General features: G+C 43.2%; 1 protein-coding gene across 3 annotated transcripts; it reads right to left on the minus strand.

The window, feature by feature from the left end:
• Positions 1-260: 260 nt before the first annotated feature.
• nup205 (nucleoporin 205) lies at positions 261-19863 on the minus strand. 3 transcript variants are annotated; one of them, XM_082541410.1, is made up of 42 exons: positions 19629-19863; positions 18971-19113; positions 18633-18804; positions 18322-18466; positions 17859-18018; positions 16045-16273; positions 15786-15950; positions 15506-15681; positions 15225-15341; positions 14983-15120; positions 14702-14852; positions 14186-14391; positions 13920-14102; positions 13508-13558; positions 12992-13201; positions 12634-12871; positions 12358-12547; positions 12091-12211; positions 11757-11835; positions 11512-11676; positions 11261-11385; positions 9433-9547; positions 9125-9274; positions 8903-8974; positions 8643-8800; positions 8475-8555; positions 8201-8392; positions 6446-6647; positions 6251-6349; positions 5936-6084; positions 5554-5745; positions 5335-5456; positions 5020-5152; positions 2904-3030; positions 2714-2787; positions 2437-2565; positions 2085-2211; positions 1740-1912; positions 1466-1595; positions 1138-1266; positions 921-997; positions 261-726 (listed from the first exon to the last, which is right to left on the minus strand). In XM_082541410.1, the coding sequence occupies exons 1-42, from the start codon at positions 19654-19656 to the stop codon at positions 574-576; spliced, it is 5976 nt and encodes a 1991-aa protein (XP_082397536.1). In that variant the 5' UTR covers positions 19657-19863; the 3' UTR covers positions 261-573. The 3 variants fall into 3 exon arrangements, with proteins under 3 accessions (XP_082397536.1, XP_082397537.1, XP_082397535.1); XM_082541411.1 differs by having other exon boundaries at positions 5936-6081; positions 8903-8977; XM_082541409.1 differs by having other exon boundaries at positions 8903-8977.
• Positions 19864-19873: the final 10 nt, after the last annotated feature.

Consider the following 19873-nt stretch of genomic DNA (forward strand, 5'->3'; position numbering starts at 1 on the left):
GGTGAAATCAGTCACTGGTGTTCAGCACAGCAGTGGTCGACGTCTTTGTGATGTGTGTGATAAGCTGTTAGAAAAAAACAAAAAAAAAGCAGCGTGAAAATGTCACTGTGAGAGTCAGAAGCTTGAAAAACATTTCTATTAATACAGGCTAATCAAATGTCAGCAGACGGTAACCTCGTCTTTACCCGTTAAAAATGAAAGGTGCCCGTAGCCACTGTCGTTCAGGCCATTTATGGAGCGAGGAAGGTGAGAACTGGACATTTAACCGATTTAGAAAAAGAAGTTTATTTTCACAAAAATCATCCGAACAAACAAGAATATCAAATACAGTTTAACAAGTAAAAATTTCTTCTGCTTTTTCTTCTCCACATTCTCAATTCCTCAAATGGTGCTACTTGCACTGTGAACGTAAGCATGATCGAAATTGACACTACGAGTTATAGAAGAGGAAGGTCGGGTCAGTAGAAAGGAGTGATGTTGCCAGACATGAAGTCCTTAGCAGTGTCCTGGTTTTGCCTGTTATGAAGGCAGAAGTTCAAACTGACAGAGAAGGTAATCGGATCTTGGCCAGTCTCAGCTTTTGGGCTGTCGCAGCAGGCCGCGGATCCTGCGGACCAGAGCCTGGATAAAAGTATAGCGAGAGCGGACCTGGCTGTACAAGCCCTCCACCTCCAGCAGCTTCCTCTGCAGGGCCTCCCCAAATCCTGCAGCCATGTCGCTTTTCAGCTGCAATCACACAGACAAGAGAAAGAGATTAATTCCAGGCTAAAGGAAAAACCTGATGAAAATCTCCAAATGCTTATGGTTTAGGCCGAGGCTTAATGCATGGCTAGGAAACTGCCCCAGAATGTACAACTGTGTACAAGAGGTACAACACGTCTTAGTTTGCAGACTCATACCAGTTTACAGAAATTTCTTACCAGATCTAGATCTTGTTGGCTGACTCTGGATAGGCTTAGTCCTCGGCCTCCGCTGGCCTGCAGCCCGCTGAATGAGTCTAAAGAATTTGAACATACAGAAATGTTCATGTTTACTCAACCAGGGATGATACAGTGTCTATGCCACATCTGCTCTCAATAACCAAAAAGTGCAATGAACCTATTATTGGCATGTATTCTCTGTAACATGTGCCCCTACCATCTGCGAGGCGTGATCTGTATAAAGTGGATCCAGGCAGCAGCGAGTCTTTGGGGTCAGTGGGTATACAATGCAACAAGTAGTACTCCAGGTGACGCCACAGCACGAATAAGCATGTCTCAATCACATCTAAGCAGGAGTCAGGTCAAGGCTGTCCACAGCTTCTCATGTGGCATTTTTTTTAATAACTCTTATCAGTGTAAGATAATCAAACACTATATGGCACAGACATGATGGGCAGAGGCAGTTTCAGCGTAGCATTTATCATTCCTGGTTTAATCTTGTTAATCCCATTTCTACAAATGTGTCTGCGAGGGGCAAAGGATACAGGAGCACAAGGCCAGCAGCTTGGCTCTGTTGTTGATGAGCTGGACCAGTCGTCTCTTGGCCAGCAAGCTCCTCTGCACTGATGAGATTTTCTCCACTGCTCCTGGGCCTGAAACCAGGCCTTGGCACAACTACAGAGAAAAGGTGGTTAGAACTGACGGGAAACAACGCTAACAATCAAAACGTATGCAGGATGTGCAAGTTTGCAAGTTTATTTGGTAAACTGACGGTGGTGAAGTTATATCTCTATATACACTGTTGCATCTATCTATTACCTCCTTGAGCTCCTCAGGTGGGAGCTGATCCAGGCTCTGAAGCTTTCCCAGGCTCTGCCTGTGACTTTGGTGGAACCGGAAGAAATCAGCAGCACTATTCTTGAGCAGGTACAAGACCAAACCAAGACTAGGGACCCGAGAGTAAGCCATCGATGGCACAGTGGATGAAAGGTCTTGAAAAGAGGAGGAAGAGTCTATCGTTAAACTGAAAGTGTTTCCATAAACCGGAAACTTCAGGAACACCACAAGCTCCGAAAACATTCCATAACCATAGGCTAAGCCACATTAACGATTAGCATGAGCCAAATCCTTATTCTTCATAAGTTAGGGTAGAATATCACTGACCAGTGCGTGCTCCGTCCCTGCCAGCTGGCTCGCTGCCTGACGGGCTGAAGAGGCAGATGCTGAACTGAGCCTGGGCTGAGCTCTGCAGCAGGAGGGCCTGGCAGTACTCCATGATGTTAGCACACACCTTGGGACAAAGGACAGCAGGTTCAAGTCATTGACGATGCAGAACTGATAACCCTGATTACAGAGAGAAAACTCCAGACATTTCAGTGCCTCTCTTGTGGATTTTGCCCCAAAGTGTCCACTCCACACTTGGAATACGTAAAATATAAATATGCTAACGGGGAAGCTGGCACTGAGAATACACTTTGCATCTCCAGTTTTACCATTTACAGAATAACCGTCAAACCTGTTGCATGGCCACCTCCATCTCTTCTCGCCGTTCTGCTGAGTCTCCAGGTGCAGAGATCTCAGCCTGTTTTAGCAACCTGTCCCGCTCACTTCCTGCCAGACGGCCGAGCAGAGACAGACATAGGCGCTAAAAAAAAAAGAGAGAGAGAGAGACATTGCCACTTATGCAAATCTCACACTGAACAGTAGACGCAGAGGTTAAAGAGGGTTGAACAAGATAAAAGTGAAAGTTAGAACAGGTTGGTATGTAATAAAAACTAAGGGCATCATCTGACCTGGAATCTGTTAATGTGACCTTGGAACTCCATGAGCGCAGCGCTGTTGACTTCTCCACCCATCTCAAGGGCACCTGAGACATCAAGTAGTTACTGAGTCACTGATTATAAACACGTGGTTCGCATAAGGCTGATGTAACATTAAAAGAGCTTTGTGCTTTCAGTTCAGGGTGACTGCTCATCTTTGTACCTGGCAGAGCTGTTTTACTGATGATGCCAGTAAGCAGAGAAAGTTCCTGCAAAGCTCCCATACTGAGCTCCTGGCAGCGCAGCAGGGATTGAATGGTGTCTGCATGGACTATCAGCCACTGGAGAACCTGCACACAGATATTTGTTGTTACTTATTACTCGCTTTCAAATCAAAAATCAAACTCAACGATTCATTGAGTAACTCAAATAACTCCATTATTTAAAAAGAAAAAAAACCACTTTGATCACTTTCTGCTTTGATGCTTTGTTTATTCCACGACTCAGTGGGGCTCATTCGTCCCCATATAAGCGTGAGTGTTTCACCCACATTTGCAACTAGAAATAGACCTGCAACTGAAACTTCTCTAAAGGCACACACGTGCATCAAACGTACCACATCATTAAGCCCATGCAGCCCCCAGGCTTTCAACAAAAACACTGATAACGCATCAGCAGGGGTGAAGATGACACGTCATGGTTTAACATGAATCAAGAGTCTGTCTACGCGGCAAAGAGCAAAGAGGGGGCGACGTTAAGGAGACCATGAGCTCAGGTTTAGGGCCGCCTGCTCCTGTAATCACTGTTAAAACCTTTACTTGGGAAAAAACTGGCAGGAGTCCTCAAGCAAACCATCGTGTGTCACACCAAAGGAAAGCTTTGAAGCTGCTCCCATCCAACATCTACAGTAAAGCTACAGAAGTTAAATAAAAGCATGCGTATGAAGATGAACTGTTAGCTTAGTCTGATGCAATGTTTGACTTTGGCAGTTTGCTGAAGGCTGCAGCAGGGGTGAATCTAAAGGGGGGTGTGGGGTGTACTAGACCATATTTCATTTCAAGGCTTTAATACCATTATTTTACAGATTTATGTAAAATATACAAAACAGGAAAAATGTGATATTAAGTTCATGACATTAATATTTAAGCAGATAAAAATGAAAGCTCACCCCCCCCCTCTCTCCACAGCGAAGTAAAATACACATAGGCTAGTAAAAACTGAGCCACTAGCCCGGGACTTTCTAGGCTGGACACTGAATCATTGTTGACATCTAAACCACCACAAAGTTGTTGTTTTTTTCCTGCAGCAGGAAACGTTGCATCAAAATAGGACAAACCACAGAGAATATCCACATGCTCGAATTTCATCATTGTAGTCATGAGATATTTCTTTAAAACCTCACACTCCCACGTGCACATGTGTCATTAACACGATTAAGCAAACAGACACACAAAAACGCATACACATGATCATATACAAAATCAACCTGAGAAGACGTCATTTTCTCTCTTTTTGCCATTTTATTTTAGGCTTTAGTTTAAGCTGCATGTATGCCTTATTTGGATTCAGCTGTTCTAGAGATTATACATCTAAGCTTCAACGTGTCCAGAACTCTGCTGCCCGTATTATCACCACATCACCCCCTCCGTCCTGCAGCAGCGTCATTGGCTCCCAGTCAAATATCGCACCAATTTTAAAATACTTTTGTAAACATTTAAGGCTATTCATCAACTCTCCCCTCCATATCTCTCTGATATGGTTCAGATCACCACTCTGCCCCCCCGCCACCATGGGCAGCAGTGCTTTCAGCTGCTCTGGAATTCCCTACCTCCTGATATAAGAAATACCACTTCCTTTTCTCTTTTCAAGGCTAGACTCAAAACTCACCTGTTCAGAAAAGCTAATCCCACATAACTTTTTCCATTCTGCTATTTTAAATCTGTTTTATCTTTAATGTTTTATGATTTTGTAAATTGCCTGCTTTTAATGTTTCTGCTGTGTACAGTGTCCTTGGGTGTTCTGAAAGGCGCTTTCAAATAACATGTATTATTATTTTTTTGTGCATTTTTGAAAAAAAAGAAGAAAAAAAGAAAATAAAAATTACAACTATTGCAAGAAACCAATGAGCAATTCATTTTGACATAACATAGGATTTCTTACCTGATAACTCAATAACTGATCGAATAATCAATTACTAAAATTTGGATTATTACAGCCCTACATTCAGCCGAGCAAAAAAAAAAATCAACCAAACCAGAACAGGAAATAAAATAATAAACTCAGACACGTGACAATATTTGAAATGACAAAGCTCAGGTCTAACAACATTACACACTTACTTGTGCTGCCCCCTGCTGGTGATTTATGGAGGTGGAAGTCAGAATCACTTGAAAGAGCCTTAAGGTTGGTAAAAGAATCTGTCTGTAACGGTCCATAGGGCTGGGGATGAAGCCTGATGGGTCCCTCATCACCCTGCAAACCATAGAGGAACAGATGCAAACACAAGGGAAACTAGAAATATAGATTTCAACAGCTCTGAATAAAGGGCAGAGTTGTTTTAAAAAGGGATAGAAGATGTTTACATATCAAATATAAGAACTTTTTAAAAAGACAGCTAGTCCTCTCACTCTCTCCTCCTATCCCCACATCCATACCTGTGTGCGTCGCTGTCGGGCACCATGTCAAACACCTGACACTCCATCAGCTGTGCCACCAGCCCACAGCGCAACAGCTCCACGGCTCCCTGCCCCGTCTTAGCCACACGAGTCAGCAGAGCCTAAACACGCAAACAAGCTTGTAGCTTCACAATCTTCCACTCATTGAGGCTGCTGTGTTCAATTTTAGAAACTAAATACTAAAAACTGTCTCCTCACCATCTTGCTTTCAAAGATGTAGAGTGGTTTGAGGAGAGGTGGCTGTGGTGTGAGCAGGCTCTGTAGCGCCACATCATCCTGCCTCAAGCTCTCCACCAACGACCGCAGGTAGCCACTGTTGCAAATATACAGCAGCCACTGATTCTGACGGTCAATTGACAGGATACGGTCCAGCACGGCCATGGCCAGCATCTAACAGGGCGGGGGGGCAGAATACTTGTTAGGCTTGGTTAACATTAAAACAGAGAGGTGTTGATAGAAGCAAAAGATACTTGGCATTCCAGAAAAGCATGTTAGGATGCTTCAAGATTGGGGGCAAAGAAAAAAAATCACCAAGAGGCTGAAATAGGCAGAGAAAGCTTCATGTAGGTTTAACCCTTACTCTGCTAATTTCATGGCCGTCACAGGCATCTCGGCACACAACCTCCATGAGGGCCTTGCCGTAGCTCTCGATGATCGCAAGGTTCTCCCGCTGCAGTTTGGAGAAACCATCTTCAGGAGCTGTGAGACGTTCCCACATTGCTTTGCCTGCTGCAAACACAAAGACATTTTCTCAGACAAACCCACCGTTCCTTTGAAATGATACTAACAGACAGTATATGTCAGAAAACACTAACAATGACTTTTTTGTCAAATAAAGAGAGGTCCAAAAGGACTCTCTTATTATAACCTGCAGTGTGTGATTGCTTCTGTGTACCTGTCTGCAGAGTGTCCGGTTCTTCAGGTTTCTGGGCAATTTGCAGATAATACAGCAGAGAGCCATACAGGTGAGCACGCAGACGCTGATATCCGCCTCCTTAAGGTGTGAAAGACATTACAAAAACGTACTGGGATCAAAGTATATCCTGAAAAGTTTCCCCATGTGAGAAATGTGGGTTTATGAGTCACTAACCAGTAGAAAGTATAAAGTCCAGCAGCTTGCGCAGGATCAGGTGCAGCGCAGAGTTGGCGATTGACGCAAAGCCAGAGGATGCTTCTAATCCCACCCCCTGCTGCTGCTCAGACAGCACTGATTGGCTGAGGTGAGCTGTCAGTGTGAAGACCGCTCCGGCAACAATGGGCATCAACTCCCCTGCTGCATCCTCTGATAACACCTAGACAAAGCACAGTTACAAAAACTTGAGTATTGAACACTGAGACCAGTTCCTTATTGGACAGTAGAGCAGGGCGATATGGCCAAAAATATTTATCACGATATATATTTGAAAATTTGCGATAACGATATAACCGACGATATAATTGATGCGAGACAAAATACAACTCCACAACATTACTAGCGCAAAAAGACAACCTTCCATTTATTTTCACTTAAACAAGAAGCTGGTTTTTATGTACATTAAAGCTTTATAAAAATGTAACAGTGCAAATGCAAATTCCTTGCTGAAAGTTTAACCAAAAGGCATTTCCAGTAGAAATGGGCTGACATATCCTGAGCATAACCATGTATAATATCCACTGAAGTTAAAAAGAGGTGCTTTGCAACATTAAACTGCAGTGTGCAGTACGTATTTTTCAGACCATAAGGTGCACGGGATTATAAGGCACATTAAGCGAAACAAAGCAGTCAGATAAATCAAACTTTATTAAACTCATTCTTCTTGCTTCCTCCACTTCTGTACCATTGATTCATTAATGTTGAATTCTCTGGCAGCTGCTCTATTCCCATGTTGTTGCAGTATATTAATGACTAACCTCGTATTGTGGATGGATTATCTCAGTTGTTCTCCTGACTGAAGTTTGGTCCGTTTACAACATCCTGCCATGCGATTGCATTTGTCTCTAACCATGAAGAACCTTCACGTTAACTTTTATAAGTGGAAAAGTGTTAGTGTTCGTCCTCCAGCTTCACTGTTTATGTTATGCTAACATAGCTGTGTCGCTAGCGATCACGTAGCACATCATTATATACCAGCTAGCCCAACTTCAGTAACCCTACAAACGTCACTGCTGTTTAGTTTCCTGTCTTCATTTATGTTGGAAGTGATAGCAGAGCTGTACGTTTGATTTTTTTTCAGAAATCTCTTAGTCAGAACATGCAATATCATGCTTAGGTAACTAGCGAAACTAGCGAGCTAACTTCCGCTAGCTTCCTGCTAACTTCTAACTCCGTTAAATGTAATAACTTTTGTTTTCATGGATGCCTGGAAGTTAAACTTTATAGTTACACCTGGTAAAGCAGCAATGCTGATCGTTTTATTAAAGATGAAAGAATTTAGACAGTTTTTAACGCTCAGTGATGCTGCAGTGTTGTTTGACCTGAAGCATACGGAGTTTAGGACCCAGATTACTCCCAGATTTAAGAGCATTTTAGTCCGACAAATATGACAATAACAACGGCCGCTTGCATGTTCTGCAAAAAAATGTGCTTTGTTGTGTATCTGACGGACAAACACCAAACCAGTTCCACATCACGGAAGTTGCACCATTTTTACAAACCAATTCTGGTTCATCTGTTTCACTCAACAATCGGCCATGTGCGTATGAAAACAAAGGCACTGCGCATGCGCATTTTACTCCCATTCTATCGCGATATTTCATTTTCCTATCGTTGCCTAACATTATACCGGTATTACCGTGAACGGTATAATATGGCCCAGCCCTATTGGACAGGACTGGATATTACTGCTACGCTGACGTGATCACTGACCTTATCGTGCAGGTCCAGCAGCAGATCCCTGATGATGAGCTGCCGCTCATCAGCAGGTATCAGATCAGCTGGGCAGGCAGTCAGCAGCGTCTCCACCAGACTCCTCCAGGACTGCAGCGCATGCCGCTTTGCACTCAGGCTCCGACGGACACGGTTACGTTCCACCACTTGCTGCAGGATTGAGTTCACCTCCTAAGGCAAAGTAAACAGTAATGGAATTTAATTACAGCTTTCAGCTAAAATTACAGGACGTCAGTTTGTGAGTTTCACTCACTTCCATTAACAGGGGCCTCTGTCCAATCGCTGCCATTCCCTGCAGCGCGTTCACCTCGGCGACCAGCACTCTGTGAAGCAACTGTAAGGAAAATGAAAACCAACTTCAGAGGCTGAAACAACACATCAGATCAAGAAAATACATTAGACATCGTATCCGGAAACGTACCTTAACGTTGCACACAGTATGTCCCTGCTCATTGACGTGCTCACAGTTGGAGATCACCTGCTCTATCTGAGTGCGTTCAAAGAAGTCCAGCTGCAGCAGCTCAGGCATATCCTGGCTGAATTCGATGGCATCCAGCACGCTCAGTAACTTCCTGCGCACTGATGATGAAAAGCGAGACGATCTGGGGTCATTCTTAAAAACTCCTCACATGTATTCTTCTAATATCTTTCTAAATTTGAAGGTGGACTTGTGACACGAACCTTTAGAAACTGTGTCAAAATGCAGAAAACCGCTGACTGATCTAGTCTCGTCTTCCATGCCAGATTCCCCATCTGCTAAAAAATAAAAAGGTTTTAGGTGCATATTGTAAATTTCCTTTGCAATAAACAGGACTGTCAGCTGTGAGGGCTTGAAAGTTTTCTAAAAAGATCCTTTAAGCTTTTATTTACAGCCATGGAAAGTATAGAGCAACTTTCCTTTACCTGCATGCTGAGCGTGTGGCTGGTCATCCAGCAGGAGGCTGACGAGGCGCTGTGTATGGGAACGCTGGCGGTTGAGTGAGGTCACTCTCAGCTCGATTGCAGCCGTTTTCATGAGCCAAGACATCTGGGAGAGGGCAGCAATCTGGTTACCTGAGGAGAAGAAGGAAGAGAGAAAAGAATCCTGCAGTGTTTTCTGCCCATTATTTCCTCCTTGCATGGATACACAACAACTCGTTTCAAATTAATGCTACTGCTTTGTTGGTAAAACGCCTTTTATTTAACAAGGTTAGCAGGGATTCTGAGCTCACTTGGCAGGATGAAGGGCAGGTGTTGCAGGTGTGAGAACAGGAAATCCTGACTGGTCCTCAAGTAGCGCATTGTGGGTCCAGATGTGTCTGGACAAGCACACAGCTGGTAGATCACCTGAGAGAAAAAGAAAACCAGACAAACACAAAGAAATTTGAAATATTCTGTAACATAAAATCCTCCTGCTAGCTGAGATACATCTCTCACTGCAGAGATTGGGCCTCGTTTAAACAGGGCTCGCAAAATCGCTAGCCCGACGTCCCGGGGCTAGCGATTTTTCTGGTCGGGCTACCAAAGTCCATCTCAGCCCTGCCCGTCAGGCTGTCATAGGAAGAAAAAAATATGTCAATGCTTTTGCATTCTTTGGCAAACGTAGCTGTCAGTATGTGACATATTGAAATCGCGTTTGAATTTCCGCTTGTTTTTTGCTTCACTTTCACTTTGCGATGGCGCAAACTGTGAATAGAGAGCGGCAGCTACTGACTGGTGAGTGACAGATTAGTTGCGCACCAGTTCCTCTGACATCGTCTTATCACTCATTAGCTTACTATTCAAACGTGACAAGTGAAATCTCCCGCAGCAAGCTTAAACCTGTGATGCAGGTTGATTGCGCAGAGAATCGCTGATCATTGGCTGATCGGTGGCGCCAGTGTCCGGCAGCCTCGCCTCTGTCAGTGCGCCCCAGGGTGGCTGTGGCTACAACGTAGCTGCCATCACCAGTGTGTGAATGTGTGTGTGAATGGGTGGATGACTGGATATGTAAAGCGCTTTGGGGTCCTTAGGGACTAGAAAAGCACTATATAAATACAGGCCATTATGCAAGTGCCTGTGTAAAAGCAGATGGATTTACGCAGGTATTTTAGTTCTGCTGAGCCAAATAAGACAGGTCAGGGTGAAGAAGGGACCACCAATCAGAAAGCCGATCACAAAACGGAAAAGATATGACAAATCAGGCTATGAGGCAAAAACAAAAGCGCAGCTTTTTTTGGTTTCATGGACAAAAGAATTTCTGTGGCTGGAATATGACGAGCTAAATAACATCATGTTCTGCCGGGTGTGTCTTCTTTCCTTCGATTTCTGAGTCAACAAGCTATGGAAGCCCGTTCCTACCACTAAATAAAAACAAAACAGCTAGTATCCATTACTTTTCTCAAAATTTTGAGTTAATAACTCGAAATTTTGAGTTGTGGATCCTTTTTTTTTTTTTTTTTTTTTTAGTGGCGGAAACAGGCTTCCATAACAAGCACCTTTGTTACTGGGACCAGTAATTTTAAGAAAGACCCCATTAGAACCCATGAGAAATGCAAGAAATGCATTATTGCTCAGTCTGCAGTATCTTTCCCAGAACAAACGCCAATTGCAAAAAAACTACTAAAAATGAACCAAGCACAACAAGAAGTCCAGAAGAAACGCAGAAGAAAAAGCTGTTTAGAACAGCGCGATGTTGCAAAGAGTGAACTACCTTTGGCACAATGTAGCAGCCTTTGCAAACAAAGCAAATGATCTTGGTTCCACTTACCTCTTACCCGTGACTTCAGTGGAAATGTCAGATTCAGGATCTGACACAGACTGATCCATGTTCTACACAGTTCTTACAAGTTCATAGAAATTTCTGTTCAATTAGAACCAAATATTTGAGTTGATGATTGTATTTTTTTTTTTTACAGTTGTTGTAATTTGTGTTTTAACAATTTTTTAAGTCAATCAAAAAATTGTCCTTTATTTTTTTTCAGGCTACTTAAATTTATTTTGGGCTACCAAAAACTGAAGAGTGTCTGCCGGAAGGGCTACCAGAGATTTTGAAATTTTGCGAGCGCTGTTAAATATTACCTGGTAGCAGAGCTCAGCCAGGTGCGGGGCCTGCTGTGTGAGTGCAGGTCCCGATCTTTTCTCTGTGCCTCTCTGCAGCCGACTCAGGATGGCGTGCAGGCAGCTACGCGGGCACCCTAACACACCTGTAAGACAAACACACTTAAATCATCTGATTTTCTTTCCACTTAATCCATAAAAGGTTCAAACGGTGTTAAACATCATAACTGCTACTAAAATGAACATATTCACTGTAAAGGCCAAACTCTCACCCGGGTCCTGGAGATTGGTTGACGACACAGGCTTCTTCACTTCATAGCCCAAAAGATAAAGGGCCAGATTTGGTGCCTTCAACTCCAAAGACGTAATGAGCAGGTTCAAAATATGGATCTGGGTTTCGTGCCGGATCCTTGCCACCTTCTTTTGTGAGTCTACGTCTGAAAGTTAGTATTTAAGGTGTAAATAAGTAAGTCTGAGTGTGACAGGTTTAATAATTGATAGGTGAAGATCGTCTCACCATCTTTCTCTGTGCCCTCCTCTGCGTCTTCATTGTCCAGACACTCCACAAAGCCTGCCATGAGCTTGTCACTTACAGCCTGAAGTGGAGACGTTTAAATTAATGCCTGCTTTAACACAGCTAACGCTTACATGCACACAGCAAAAAACACCCCAAGGTTTCATGAAACCTGTTCCAAGTCACCTTGAAAATTTCAATACTGTTCAAGCCGTTTTCTTACACAGATCTAATTTACTAATATATACTGAAAGACAAACGAGTTTATATCGAGGCAACTGTTCCATCCAATTCAAAGTATGACACGCGTTTCCAGACTGTTCCGACTTGGACGTACCTGGTCATGTGTGAAGTCTCCCACCAGCCTGATCTGAATGTTTGGGTAGTTGGCGATGCGACGCAGAATCTTGGCGCTCTGGAAGGCGGCCTCTGGGTTTGAGCTGCTGTGGTAAAGATACCTGCCAAAGACAAACGGCAGAGTTCAGAACTGTGCTGCAAAGACTGAGTTATAAGCTTTACTGAATAGCCAACATTAATAAAAAGTGAACAAAAATACATTACAGTTCAAACATTATTTTAAAAAATTAAAAAAGGATGTGTTTACCTCGCAATGTTGACAATGTGATCAGCCCTTCTGGTTTGAGGGCTGACGCCTTGGAGGAGCTGCTCCAGGGGAGAAACCAGCAGAGAGGCCTGGCTCTCCCTAAGAAGATCCATGAACACTGCTTCCTTCTGCAGAGCCAAGTCCAAAAGGCACAAGCAGTGCAATACTGCAGACTGCAAGTGCTTTTTACCTGTAAGGGCAGAGTGATGCACTCTTCTGTCAGAACAAAGACACAAGTTCTCTCCATTTGCCTAACAGCGGTGCATGCTTTCTCACCGGGGAAAGGTGCATAGGTGTCCAGCTGGCGGACCCCCTCCTCCAGCAGGCTGAGGCAGAGTGCCAGCATGGGCGAGTCATTGAGCAGGTGGAACATGATGCTGTGGCCCGGAGGCTTATGGGCCGGGACCTGCTCACCCTGCAGTTCCACAATCTCCTGGACAAAGTCAGACGGCTGGGGCTCGTAGTCCCGCAGCAGCTTGTGGAACACCTCGAGGACAGAGTCGGCTACCTCCCACTGGGAGACGGCAACGAAATGAAAGGGGGGGGGGGGGGGGGGACAAAATGAGCAGATTTACACAGTTAAAAGTGAATCTATGTTTCGTGTCTACACCTTGACGCTAGGAGGGAGCATTACCTTCTCAGCAGGGCGACGATACGCTCTGGTGGGGAAGGGGAGGAACACAGAGTCACGCAAGAAGTTCAAGTAGGGCTGAAAGCCGGGCACACGCAACCCTGCTCCTAAATTAACGGGCAGGCTTCCCTCCACCAAGGTGCTGATCAGGTGGCAGAAAGATCGTGTCAGTGGGTACTCCTCACAGCTCGACTCGATCTCATTCAGCTCCACCTGATGGCCATGAAAATAATTCACAAAGTTTGAGTCACGTCCCTCTTTTTACAGGATGTTTAGCAATCGATCAAATTAAAGTAAAACTTTTAGTCTCCAGCTGTTTTACTGATCTATGATGCAGATCTGTAACGGCCCAATTACAGCAGACCTGCTCAGAGCGCCAATTTTACAAACAGAAGAACATTTAAAGACAAATCAGACCGATAACCTGTCTGCATTGTTTTTCTTTACAACAAGACAGGCTTAAACCCTCTGACCATTACGCTTGCTGAAGAGAAAAAACAAAAACAACTAAAATCTCACCTCTATCCCTGCTGCTTGTCTCTGTCCAGGGGCTCGCACCGTCTGAAGGATCTGTTTGACAACAAAATGAGAAGCTTCAAAACACAAAATTACAGATAGAAACACAAGAGTGACGATGTTTATTTTCTGGAAATTAGGTTTTAAGAAATGGCTGCAATCATGAGGACTGGACATTTGCATGTTTACAGCATCTTATAGTCATTTCAGTGGTGAGAGCATTGGTGTCTGCTGACAGCTTTAGTGCAGAAATTAAGCTTAACATGTAGAGAAATATCGTAAGAGTAGAAAGGGAGTCTGTGACTTTCTGATATTATCATAATTCATATTTTATTTGCACATGACAAACAATGTTGACCCTATCAGTGTAAACTCTTGTCATTTTTAATAAAAATAAAACATTGTTCTGTTTTACCTGCGTGTACTCCAGCGACTGCCAGAGTGAAGCAGCGATCTCCGGTGACTTTCCAAACGCTGCCAGGCAGTGCAGGAGCTCAGCTTTCAGGACGGGAGGAACGCTGCACTGAAGCAATCCCAACATCACGACAGCTGGGGTCCACTGGGGATGCTCGCACAAGGCCAGTCGAGCATTTTCACTCTAGAGAAGATAGAAATTAACATCTGACTTTGTGGTATTTTACACCCACATAGCAGCACAAATCCATGCCTGTTGTGGCATACCCATGTGATGATGGTGGTGAGCAACTGCAAAAACGAGGTAAGTCCTTCCATCTCTCTTTGGGTGATGCCCCTGAGTGGCGGGTGGCGGTAGTGAGCCGAATCTGGATTTGGGAGGTCTCGTCGCAGGTTTTCATGGTACAGCATGAGTGAGTGAAAAAAATGTTCCCAGGACACCGGACTGCCTGAGACTCCCTGGATGTTGTCACCTGAACAAGATTAGTATGCATTAGAGAACACTGCAGTACACGCTGGTAAGGTTTTTGATTTAAATAATTATAAATAATAATGAACCCAGACAGTATTCTAATGGTGTAAATAAAATAAAAATTTAAATGTTGTTTTATTTAAAAAAAAAAACAAAAAAAAAAAACAGACAAACACATTATTATTATTATTATTATTATTATTATTACAACATAATAAAGTTCCTTTTGTGGAAAGGCTTAACTTCAAATCGAATGTGTTGATTTCAACTGAAATATCACTAAAATAAATAAAGACTAAATTTAGTCTTACTGTGTGCTGCCCCGTTGGTCTTAAGCAGGCTGAAGCAGTAATGAGCACACTGAGGGCCATTGGCAAGTCCTTTTAACATACGGAGATAGGAGATGTAGAGGGTGGACGGCAGAAGGTCTCCCATCTGACGTACAAACTTGGACAAAACCACCTGTGTCAACAATCACAAAATATAAAAACACCTTTAAACAAAAAGAAGCCACGGACACACACACCCCTCCTCCCCAAATCTAAATCAATTGGACAATCAGTAACAGTAGTCACAAAAACACGAACCCTACCTGTTTATGTGGAGGTCTTTGCAGGGCCATTCCCAGATAAGAACCCTGCAGGGAGCTGTGTTGAAGAGACTCCGTGGGACACCAGAACTCCAAACCCAGCTCTAATCCAAATGGGTCCTTGCTGTAAAACTCCCCTATCTGAAAACACAAACCAAAAATTCTCATCGATCAGTAATAAAAGGTTAGAGGTAATACTGCCTCGTATGTATATATGGATATGTAAAAAAAAACAAACCACTAACCAGGATCATGAGGTGGTCCAAGTCCTTCCGCAATGACGACGGAAGCTCGCTGTCCATCTGTAAGGACATGTGCACGAGGCGGGCATCCTCATCGGCACGGTTACGAAGCTGCTTCACCTGCAAAAAGCCAAAATACGCTTGTTACATATTTAAATTAAGATGCAAAAATAGATAAATAAATGAAATGTGATAATTACAGAATGTTGAATCTGATAAGTTAAAATCCATATTATAGTTTTACATGTCAGTCTTAAGTTAAAAGCACCTGCAGCATCTCTTACCTTCATTGGCATAAGAGCCAGAAAGTCTGTGATGAGTGAATGGACGCGGCGGATGTAAAACTCTTCCTGGGAAAAACTCTCACATCCCAGAATGCCCTCTTTCATAAACAAGAAGACATCGCCCAGGAGAGCCTGATCAGCCAGAGCCTCATCTGCCTCGGTGAACTCAACCAGTGCTGCACAAAAATACACGTACAATAAGATGAAATGGCTGTTATCTCAGAAAACGTAAGAATTAGAAGGGCATTTTTAATGGAGACTCAGGGAATGCAGTGCTTACCTGAGCCCTGTGGCAGCTGGGAAAGGACTCTCAGCAACAGAGCCCACGCCAGTCGACACACGGCCTGCAGCCCCGGAAGCTTCCATGGTTGGCTGTCCATCAGGCGACTGTGCACTGCAGACACATACTGCCTTTCTGTCAGCAATGGAAGTGCCTGGAGCAAATCTGGAGGAAAACACACGCAGGCAGATGATTTTTGGAATCAGTGATTTCAACAGGAAAAAAAGAAAGAAAACCAAAACCATCAACACGAACTTACCATCTCTATCTTCAGTCCCCTGCTCTATGAAACTGACATCCAAGCAGTAGAGCAGTGCCATAACCAGAGCCAGGCTAACACTGTCCAGTGAGCCATCAGCCTGAGCTGTAACTGTCTCCAGGTGGCCAATGAGTGCCAGAGTGTCATCTTTTGACAGGGGTGATTGGCAGGTCCATGAAAACAGGCTGTCTGCAAGCGCCTGTCGGCATTCCTTGATGAGGTCTGCAACCTGGTGACAGATGCAGAAACTACATGTAATCCCTATTTTCCATAATCCACTCTGCATTCCTACACTCTATGTTTCTATGTTGAGAGAATTAGTGGCACTTAGAGCTGGGCGATATGAGATTTTTTCATATCACGATATGTTTTTTTCATTTCAGGCGATAACGATATCTATCACGATATCAGCCAAATAACTATATTTGTAAGATTTAAATGTGCCGTTGCTCACAAGTAAAATGTGAAATAATCAGCAGCTTGTTTTTAAATATTTATTTCCCATAATAAGTTCAACAGGGTAGATGTACTTAAGGAACATGAGACTTTTTCAGATAAATAAAGGCAAATATTGCAAACTACACAAAAGGCAGCCGCTAAAGCGTTTAAGTTTCAAAATAGAACAAATGAAACAGACTAAATTGTCAATTCCACTTAGAAACAAAATATTAATTCTAAAAATAAATCTTAGTTTGTTTTACAGAAGAACAGACAAAACTGACTAACTTTTGTCAATATCAAATAAACTGAGAACTAAAAGGAAATTCTCAATCTCTCCTTGTTGTATAGCTTAGCTTTTCAAACAGTTTTAACAGTTACTTTAGTCTGACAAAAGCCGAATGACGAATTAGCGCTTCCAGTCAGAGACTGAGGCTACGTCCACACGTACACGGGTATTTTTGAAAACTGAGATTTTCCGTTTTCGTTTTAAAAAATAATCCCGTTCACACGTAAAGGCAGAAATGAAGGAAAACGCTGCTATGAACATGCCAAAGCAGCAGGTGGCGCTAGATTCCTAACCGTGCAGAAATGTTGGCCAATCAGAAGTCTAGAAGCCTCGGTGGGAAAAAGTAAACAAAGCTGGGGCATAGAAGCAGAACCGAGTCGTATGTGTGGAGGGACAGTAACTGTGTGTATATGTAAGCATTTAAACACTGCAGAGAGTAGAATTAACAGTATTGTAGAAATTCATTTCACCGAAACAATAACGTGGCGCACAGTGTGACGCATGCACCAGTTTATTGTATTTCCAGACTTGCTTTCGGCACAATTTACAGTGCACGCTACTCTGTTTTTTGTCAGACTTGAAATAGCCGAAATACCTTCACACTACGGAGCTTCTATGGCTCTTCCGTTCGACAATCTCTCCGGCGTTGGAACCATCATCTGTTTTCTCTTCGGTCACGCTCGGTTGATTTTTCTAGTCGGCACACTCATTTCCTCCATTACCCGCTGGCTGCTTCCCAAACAAACACACGTGCGGCTTGGCACTTGTGCTGTACGTAACAAGTCACGCGACGTGACTGCGGCTGTGATTGGTTCGGCTCTGCGCTACTGAATTTGGATCGGCTGACCTTTTTTTTTTTATTTTATTTTATTTATTTTTTTTTTTTTAAGAGGACAAGAGCGGCGAGGTCTATCGCGATAGCTTAATTTCTCTATCGAGTAAAAGTTATATCGCGATACATATCGTTATCGTTCTATCGCCCAGCTCTAGTGGTACTGTATTGTTCCTTTAACACTGGAAAAAGAAAACAAAGCAATTTGAAGATTTATATCTTTGGTTAAAATTTATACAAAAGATTACTTCCCACCTCCTTCCTGTGCTTTTCGTTGCCCAATCCGCGTTCTTTCTGCAGGCGTTCAAACTCACGCGTCACGCTTATCTCTGACACCAAAGTTAGGATGCGTTTGGTCAGACCTTGGCTCATGAGCTCATCTGTAAATCGTGTTGTCAAAGCCACCAGCTCTCCACTGAAGGAGAAAACAAATGACATTGTCAAACATAAGATTCAAATAGAACAGAATAGAATAGAATAGAATAATCCTTTAATTGTCCCACAAGGGGAAATTTGGATGTAACAGCAGTCAGAAAGACACATATACAAACAAACAGTACACAAGACACAGAACAGAAACACACACAATTTTTACATATTTACATCAAGGACAATGGTCACCAAAAAAATACAAGCAGGACAAAAACACCTTCATCATACGGGACCTTAACAGCATCTATCACTGTTTCATTGTACTACTTTTAGACACCGTTATTACCTAAGATCCAGGGTGAAGGTCTTGCCCTGTCGTGACTGAATGAGTGTGCGCAGAGAGTTGGCCATACAAAGTTTTCCATCCCAGTAAAGTAACACGGCCACTAGGCCTCGTGTCAGTCCTGGAAAATAGGGCTGCTGCTGTTCACCTGGAGAGAGATGATTACATAAAAGAAACAGAGCTCAATCTCAGTGTTTGATCAGGACAATCCATAGAACCTGCTACACAATTAACTACAGTGACACTTTACCTATAAGATGAAATGGAATTAATCTATGCTGGATAAAGTTGGGGATTTTTTCCCTTCATGTTACCTGCCAAGAGAAGCTCCAAAGCTGCCAACTCTCCAATGTCAAAGAGATCACTGAGGATGAAAGCCTCTGTCAGAAGCTGTTCTGGAAGGAGCCGTGACCCCTGCTGACCTTGGATGGCGATGCCTTCTGTGCTGGCTTTACGCACTTTCTCTCTTTGCTCTGCACTTTTTGGCTAAAAATGAAGAGAAGACAAGACGCTGTTAATATCAGAGTCTCGGAGGACAGACTGTAACTACAAGCTACACATTGGAGAAAAAACAAAAACAAAAAACAAACACCCGTGACCTGCATGTGTGAGAAATTACAGTGTTTTAAATGACCTATTCATGCCATCTTACCGGGTTCTTAAAAAGTGACAGAAAGTGAGGTTTGTGTTTCTTCAGCTGTAGGTCTAGGAGGTGAACACTCTCGGGCTGTCTCCTTAACACAGCTCCGTCCACTGTCTCCCAGAGCTCTTTCAGTGGCCCCCACAGACTGGCTCCTGACGGAGTAAACACGCTTCAGATGTTTTGGGTCGTCACACAAGTATGCAAACAACTAATTTCTAGTCATTTCGAGTTAATTTGCTATAACCATGCTTGTTAACACCACTGCGGCATTTTGCCTATCCTATAGACACTAAAAGATTCCAGAAGTATAGTACAGACACTTCTTTGCCTCCCCGGAGTTGTTAGTTTCACTTTTATTTCAAGCTGATCTATCAGACAAGTCGTGTCATCCCTCCCTGCTATTTCAGGTTGAGTGTGGGAATTAGTTCGATGTAAATGAGTAAAACTAATTTGTTATTTAACCTCAGCTAACTTAACGTCTATTTGCTATGGGCAAGGCTAAGCTATGTTAGCCTGACAGACCCAACAACATGTGGTCAAAACATATCATAATCGACAAATCTGCGGCCAAGAAGCGCATATATCTGCGCTTCAGTGCATAACAGAGGTTGAGATTTGATGCAATAATTAAACAAAATCCAATTATTTAATAAAATATACACCTTACCCGAATTTACCGCCATCTGCGCCGCCATGATACGCTCACTAAGTTGGACAGAAGCTTCTGGGTTTGTGCCGGTGTGAAATTTAAAACGATAACTTCTGTAATGCTTTGGTCGCTTTTAGTGAACAACGAATCTATCAGTCCTAATTTAATGTCCCCGCTGGTTAGTTGAGTAGATTAAATATCTTATTTCATGATTATGTGGGCTCTTTTCAGGCGGGGTCCTCCGAATGATGGCCCCGTCCTCA

The sequence above is a fragment of the Aulonocara stuartgranti genome, assembly GCF_965226115.1.
Source record: "Aulonocara stuartgranti genome assembly, chromosome: 7".
In the NCBI taxonomy this organism is placed as follows: Eukaryota; Metazoa; Chordata; class Actinopteri; order Cichliformes; family Cichlidae; genus Aulonocara; species Aulonocara stuartgranti.